Here is an 8,317-nt window from a genome sequence, read left to right on the forward strand (position 1 = left end):
AGAAGTTATAATTTAAAATGTAAGAGGGATATAGTGAACTCTTTGCCCCTTTTTTAAATTGACACAAGTTTTCTCCTTGTTTTACAATTTAATCTTATACTTTTTAATTTTATTTCTATCCAATAATTTTTAATAAATTGATCATGAATTTGGGCATAAAATGATGCAATTAAATAAAAACAATGTTTGAGGGATAAACCATAAAAAATATCATTGTGAATTGCTACAATATTTAGAATGCAAGAGGACCATGGTGAACTTTTTGCCCTATTTTTTAATATGCCATCTTTTTTTTCATGTTTTACACTTTAACCCCTTTTCAATTTTATTCCTTCATGATATTTTTTTGATAAAATGGTCAAGAATTTGGGTATAAAAGGATGAAATTCAATAGAAACAAGGTTTCAAGGACTGGATCATGAAAAATAAAAAATAATATTGTGGATTGCTACAATGAAAACACCATATTTTTTGATGTTTTTTTACTATTTATTTCACTTGTGCTTCTTTGCTTGTCAAGTTATTTTTTATTCCAACACCAAAAAGAGAATATGACAGATTTCATTTGTGTTTTTTGACATAAAAATATCACAATTGTCAATTTAAAAGGTTATGTATGGATTTAATTAAATAAATTAAAAATTATTTATGCAATCAAAATAAATATGAAACTCAATATCTAACCAACCAAAGTTAACCAGCTATACTCGCAAACCAGGTCATGGATACAATCAGGGTCAACAAATCTTTTTATAATTTTTTAACTATATATATAAAAAAACTCGCAAAATTAAAAACCAACCAAATATTGAAGTGTTTGTTTGAGATCACGATAAATCTAAAGTATCAAATTGAAACAAATGACGTTGTCCAATTAAAAATTAACAAAACATTAAATGATGAATTTTAAAAAAAAACAATAAAGATCAAATTGAAAGGAAAAAAACCAAATCAAATAAACATAAAAAAGGGTAAAAATAGCCTAGATATATGGGCTTAGTCGACCCAACACATATGGGTCTAAAAATCAAAAGTTCAAGTGTGTAGGCCAGAGTTAATTTGTATTTTTATGTTTGTTTTTTTATTGGACGAAAGACTTGTTATTTATCTTTATTTTAAAAAAAATAAAACAAAGACATTGTCTGTCTTCCTCTGGATTTTGCCACCAAAATAAGGCTTATGGTGTTTTCTACATGAAAATATTTACAAATATCATAAACATCTTTATAAAACTCGTATACAATACCAAAAATTCCAAAAATCCATCAAAAAAAACTATAAACAATCATAATAAATAAATAATCATGAGTTTATATATGCTATTTCATGCAAAGTAAATCACTAAAAATCATGATTTTTGCTTTTTAAGCTGAAATCTAGCAATTTTTTTTCTTCTCCCTCTCCACAAGGAGCAAAAAGTGAAGAAAATAAAGTTTTTTTTATCAAATGTAAACGTTTAAAGTTTACATGAATAAAATATGCATCATTGGAAATATAAAAAACCAATTCTTTTTTTCCGCAAACTTCCAATCCTCCATTTATTTTTTTCACTTTTGTCATTTGTTTTTTGATTTTATACTACCTTCATGATTTTATTTAAATTGACATTCTATTTGGTCTAAAAAGGGCAATTTTTTTTTTTAAAAAAGAGCATTGGAATAAAAAAACATTGTAAATAACTAATACATATGAATAGAGAATAAACAATGTGATTTGCAAAATAAATTCCAATTACCTTTTAGATTATGTTATAATAATTTTCTATAACAATAATGGCTTTAAATTGTGCTTTAAATTTTTTTTTATATATCATTTGATTATTTTAAGATGTATTAAAAATAAATTTTAAAAAATAAAAATAAAAATTATTTTAATATATTTTTAAATATAAAACAATTTAAAAAACAGTCCGTATCACATTCACGAATAAATCCAGTATATTACCAGTTACACGCGTGGGCGTTTGTTAACTAGGGGCGCCGCGCTTTAACGAACGAAGCCTATTGTTTTCTAGATCTCTCGATCTTAGCAGAACCAACAATCTGTCCATATCTCGACCATCAATCTTAATCAATCAATAGTAAGACTCCATCCAATGGTGGAGAGTTAATGAAAGCTATACTCACACCTTATCATGTGTCCACCTGACTACACCCACACCTTAATACCTTTCTTCCCACTTTGACTTCACTGCTCCCATTTGTCAAGCATTGCTTCCGATTAACCCACCGAAAACCTCACCTCCAAACAAAAGCCCTAGCAGCTCTTATAAACCTCCATTTCATCTCCGATCAATGGCTTCTTCACCCATGGTGTCCTTAACCAGAGTTATATCCTCAAAATCCCAACTTTTCAAACTCCTTCTCTTCTCCTCCACCCGCTCCTTCTCCTCCACCCGCTTGCCCTCTACAACCGAACCTGATACAGACTCCACCACTGATTTCTCCTCTACAGGTGATTAATATTTCTTTTTTACATTTTCATCGTTTTGACTGATTCTTGTGAGTATATAAAAAACAGTCTCATAAATACCCTTCAGATGAGGATGATGCTGCTGCTGATGCTGAGATTTATGGCCGCCCCCACCCTTTTGTCAAAGAAGGGCCAGAGTTGCTGTATGATCTGAAAGACGAGTTTGATGCCATATATGCAAGAGTGGACTTACCTGGGGTTAGCAAAGAAGGGGTAAAGATGTGGGTCAAAGATGATTCTATATATGTTAGGGGTCAAGAAGTCAAGAAAGTGAGTCTTTATTCTAAAGAAGAGGAACCCAGGAAGTATTCTTTCGAGATTGACCTTCCAAAGAATGAGTACAAGGCCGAGGACATTAGAGCTGTGATGGAGTCTGGTGTTCTTAGGGTTTTTGTGCCTAAAATCAAGCCCGAGGAGATTGATGATGCTTTTGTGATCAACATTGAGTGATTTTGGTAAAGAAAGCAGTGAGTCTCTGCCCTTTGGTGTCAACGATCAACACCATAACACTTTGTTGTTTTGGGGTTTTTAGAAGTTGGTCCTATCTAGTCTATTGTCTTTCCTTTTCTGGTTGATTTCCGCTTGTATTTGGCGTTTTTTTAAAAAAAAAAATTGTTTTTTTATGTTTTTAAATTATTTTAGTATATTAATGTTAAAATTAAAATTAAAAAATATTAATTTAATATATTAAAAATAACCATTATCATATAAGAAATATCATTATTTTCATATATTTATTAAATATGTCAAAAAAATAAAATGCATTACTTAATCTATGATATTTCAGAGCATAAAGCTTTTAGTGCATATGTCTACGTCTCCGAATCTATGTGTTTATCTCGGAATTCGGTTCTACATGCTACCCGCCTACAAGTCATTAACTTCAATGACATATATGCATCAAATCCGCTACACCACGGGTATGTAAGTGTTTTTAAATAAAAAAAATTAAAACTTCATCTGAATTTAATAAATTCAATTAATTTAATAATATAAATAAAAAATATACGAGTCATTGATCTAAGGTCAATTTTTTTTATTAAAATGGTTTTGTATTTTTATGGTGACTAAATACATAACAAGTATACCAAATGAATACGTGAGTCTGGGTTAGGTTTAACAGGTATGGAGACATGGGATGCTGACTAGGGATTTGTTTCCGATTCTGTGTCAGTGTGCTTTGCTTGCAAAATGGTAAATTGGGATTCGCTGACAAAGAAACTAATAAGATGGCCCAGGTTGCATAATGTACTTAAGACTATGTAAAATTTAAAATTTATTGTGGACTAGTGAAGTTTTTCAAAAAATTTAATTTGACCTTGAAATGTTTTTTTACCATTAAGCTTTTTTGAGCTTAAATTAGATTTAGATTGCATATTTTTTTGGGTTCAAGAGTAAATTGAACCATAAAGAACTAAAATAATAAAAAAGATAACATAGCGATTGTCGGGTGCGTTTAATTTTTTTATAGGTTAGTATAATTCACTTTTATTTTTTTGTATATTTTATATAAATTAAATATTTATTTTTATAATATTCTTAATATGTGCAATATTGCATGGTGTTTTTTTTCCTTTTATTTTATTTAATAAATTTTATCTGTGTGTCATCTCTATTACAAGTTGATTTTTATAAACAAATTCATTAAACACAACTAGGTAAATAATCTATATTGCAATATTGAATATCTTAATCCATATTGGTACCTTAATTTTTTTTTATTATATTTTTTTATAGTTAATTACTTTTTCTCATTTATTTACACAATGGTTCGTGATTTATTTAATTGGATAAGTTTTTTTATTTACATTTATGATTTTTATGTAAAAAACCATGTTGAAAAATTCTACATGTTCAAGCTTTTTTTCATCATGTACTGGTGTTTTCAATTTGATTCTTATTTTTGTGATTTCTTATTTTTTTCCTTTAACTATTTTATAAAAATCTTATTGTTTTTAGTTCCATCATTCAATTCAAGTTGACAGTGTATTTTTTTTATTCTATTTGATTGATTTTTTTATACATATGTTTTCAGGTTTGCTATTGTTGCCTCTTTTGTTTCTCATATAATTCAAATAAAGCCAACTTATTTAGTTGGTTAATAATATAACTTGAGTTATTGGATTTCTTTTATTTTTTTAATACATATTTGCGATGCCTAAATGTTTTACTGGAAAGATAATACAGACCCATAGTGAAGCGCAAGCACTAGATTAGTAAAACCTAATTAATGTGACTGAGCTTTTAGTGGTTTAGTTGAACTGATTAAATCCAGTCTAAACTCAGTTGAATTAACAATAAGAAAAAAAATAAAATAATATCATTTTAATTTAAAAAAATTAATTTGAGTTAACCCCGTATATTTTTTTTTCTCAAGTCAATTACCTAATTAAGTCTAATTAATAACTAAATATATTAAAATGCAGGGGTGTTTTAAACAATGTCAAACACCATTCAAATAACCATAAAGCATTGTGGACTAGAGCAATGTGATTTTGATTTTTTCACTTTAATCCTTTAACTTCTTTTTTTTCTTAGTTGTGTCCTTTAGCTGCAAAGTTAGCACCCAATTGCATTTATTTTATTGCCGAGGGACAAAACTGAAAGACAAGAGACCAACTTAGAAAAAGCACCAATGTTTAAAGTCTGTGTAAAAATTACACTTAAATTCCTTAATTTTTAAAATTAGACCTTTTCAGTCTCTTGTGTTTTTTCTAAATTCATTTTTGGCACATAACTTCATTTATATTGTTTTAAAGTCCCTGGTTTTTTAAGGAGATAAGACTTTTCGCTGGATTTCGACATATAGAGAGAAAGTTGTTTTTGAATATTCTGGCTATTAAATTGGTTAATGTTGGTGTCCATGGGTTTCATTTAATGAAAGGAGTTGAATGATTGTTGTTTCAAACCTTAATATTACTTGAAAAAGTAGATCAATGTTGAGGAAGAAAAATCTAACCCGATTTGATTTCATATTTTGGGGTTGTTTTTTGAGTTTCTTAGGTTGATAAATTGATTTTAAGGTGTTGCAAAGGTGTTTATAAGGTGTTGTTTGGTTAAAATGAGTTGAAAAAAAAGATCTTTGGGCAAAAATACCTTTATCTCGATTTTTCAGGCACCATTGTGGTGGCTAGATTTTGGGCAAATGGGCGATACATCGTTTGCTTCAGCAGGAGACATGTCACTTAATTTATTAATTTTTTAATAAAAGATTCGGATGAAAGGTCGCCCCCCTCTTAATTTTTTTAAAAAATATATGGTTCAAGCGTGCAATCTATGCTTTTTTTTTTCATATGCCTAGACACGTTGGGCCATTAGATCCATGCATCTGGGCTTTTTGATGTTTTTTTTTATTCTTTAGTCTTTATTTATGTGCAACATAAATTTATTAAAAAATATTATTAGAGCCTATTCAACTCTTGGCGTGAATCTCTAATTTGATGGGCTGTGATGCAATATGTAAGGCTTTTTTTAATGCATTTTTCACATTGGATTTTTAAAAAAATATGTAATTTAGCCCTTTGTTATCATTGATTTTTTTTATTTAACTTCAAATAAATAAATAAACAATTTCATTATTTTTTTATCGCTTAGCTTGAAAAAATTATGCCTGATTGGAACCATATTTTGACTTGGATTCTAAATTTTGTTTGTTGATTAAAGCTAACTGGGATCAATATAGCATAATATATTTTTAAAGTTTTAACTTAAATTCTTTCATAACTATTTTATTTGCTTATAGATTTAATCTGATATGTGGTCAATTAAGACCCAATGAAAGTCTAACTCAAAGAGAATGCAGGAAGAAAAGAGAAAGAAAAATTATTCATCCGGGTTAAGTTATTATAGTAGTGTACATTATTCGGGTTATAAATTTCACGTGTTAATCTGGATCAATATAACTTGTCTTTGTTTTTTTCATTTAACTCCCTTAATTTTTGTTTTTCCAGTTTAATCATTTGACAACTATTTGTTTTTACTTTTAAGTTAGAGTTAGAGTTAGAGTTTGACAAGACTAAAATGACAAATATATTTTTTAACATGATATCATTTGAGTTAGACAACTAATTTGTTGTTTGGCCACTTGAACAAGTCATTTTTTTTATCTATTAATATTTATGGTGATTAATTAACTTATTTTGATATACTAATTGAGTTTTTAATTATCATTTTAAATATTTTATAATATAAAAGAGAAAGTAATATTATTTATATTATTTAATACAATTATATATTTTTTATATGACCCGAAACAGGCAGCAAAGTCTTAAGTATATTCTGGATATTAAATATTTATATATATAAAAAAGGAGTAAATTAAGCTTTACGTAACGGCAACGGGACTCAACGACAACTTAAACGCATAAAAGAAAGTGGTCTGCCATGACAAAGAAAGAAGTTTCCAGACACCGAGGGAGCGATTACTAAAGAATTTATCGCTCTAAACGTTTCAAACAAATCCCACGAGCGCCTCTCATTCTCCTCATCCGTACATTGCACGAATTAAATCAATCCATCAGTATCTTTCCGTGGGCCCCTCAATTTTCTTTTATCTCATACGTGAATTAGCACGCGCTGTCAGCGGCTTTTTTTTGCCGTCCCCTTTTAGCCTTTGGATTGGCTTTGACTTTTCTAAGAGAAGCAGGCACGGACGAATATAAATTAGTGGATTAGTTGGAGCGTGTGATCACGCTTTTGCAAAGACGGGTTGGAGCAATTTAGGGCAAATTATAAATATGGGACTCAACGTATTTTTTTTATAATAAGGTTTTGATTTGGTCCCTTAACTTCTTAATAGCTCCAGTGTTACCCTTTACCTTACAAAATTGCTCCAATATCTCCACTCAAGAGGATTAATTTCACAGAGTAAATAGTATGCAATTTTCATATGTTTAATTTCTCTGCATTTAATAATTCAATTTCAGACATTTAATGAAACAATATAGAATAATAAAGAAAAACATAGGAGATGAAACGAAAGGTAAGAAGGAATTGATGGCTGATCATGGAAAATGATGAAACATTATATTAGTATTATAGATAATCTTTTGACGACATTTATAGAAGTTTACCTGGTCCATAATCGAAAAACATATGATTATGTTATTACACAATAAAATATAGAAAAATATCATAAATCACATATCAATGTGAGATTGCTATATTATTTAGTAGGAGAAGTGAAGCCAATTAGTGTAAACAAAGCTACAAGTATTTACGTGACAATCACATGCAATTTAACACGTGGAGATACCCTTTTTTTCTTGTAGGGTGTGGAGACTAAAATAATAAACATAGTTTAAAATAATTTTTAAAAACTTTTATTTTATTTTGAAGATCAGTATATCAAAATCATTAAAAAACACTTAAAAACATATTAATTTAATATTTTTAGATAAAAAATATTTTAAAATATAAAATTTATTATAATATCAGACAAACACTATATATATATATATATGTCTCATTGTTTAGCAAGATTAGTTATGCCCATAAATCACTTATCATCAAAAGTAAATGAGATTTTCAAGTAAATGTTTGAATCAAACAAATACAACATATATTGCATTGAAATTGATGTAACATAAGATTTTGGTATTAAATAAAATAATAAAACATTTAATATTTTTCAATGAAAAATATTGAGTTTATTGCTAATAGAGTGCACTTTAACCCATCGTTTTACTACAATCCAATCAAATCATTTCAATTTCTTTTAATAATTAGAGTATTATCAAATTAATTCTCACCCATCGATGAATAAATATTAACTTGATTGGGTTCTAGAGAAACCTTTCATATTTCATAATTTGATGAGTGTATTCACATAAAAAAAACCCTACTA

General features: G+C 28.2%; 1 protein-coding gene across 1 annotated transcript; it reads left to right on the top strand.

Annotated features, from left to right (window-relative positions):
- Window positions 1-1,927: 1,927 nt before the first annotated feature.
- LOC133690361 (heat shock 22 kDa protein, mitochondrial-like) lies at window positions 1,928-3,105 on the top strand. Its single transcript, XM_062110635.1, has 2 exons — window positions 1,928-2,454; window positions 2,540-3,105. Exons 1-2 carry the CDS (start codon window positions 2,295-2,297, stop codon window positions 2,920-2,922), a joined length of 543 nt encoding a protein of 180 aa, XP_061966619.1. The 5' UTR covers window positions 1,928-2,294; the 3' UTR covers window positions 2,923-3,105.
- The last annotated feature ends 5,212 nt before the right edge of the window (window positions 3,106-8,317 follow it).

This window comes from Populus nigra, chromosome 3 (genome assembly GCF_951802175.1).
Source record: "Populus nigra chromosome 3, ddPopNigr1.1, whole genome shotgun sequence".
NCBI classification, from domain to species: Eukaryota; Viridiplantae; Streptophyta; class Magnoliopsida; order Malpighiales; family Salicaceae; genus Populus; species Populus nigra.

Bases quoted from the DNA above. Each gene is read 5' to 3' on its own strand.
- LOC133690361 (XM_062110635.1), top strand. From the start codon at position 2,295: ATGGCTTCTTCACCCATGGTGTCCTTAACCAGAGTTATATCCTCAAAA. The intron at 2,455-2,539 runs GTGATTAATATT...AATACCCTTCAG, and splicing joins CACTGATTTCTCCTCTACAG to ATGAGGATGATGCTGCTGCT.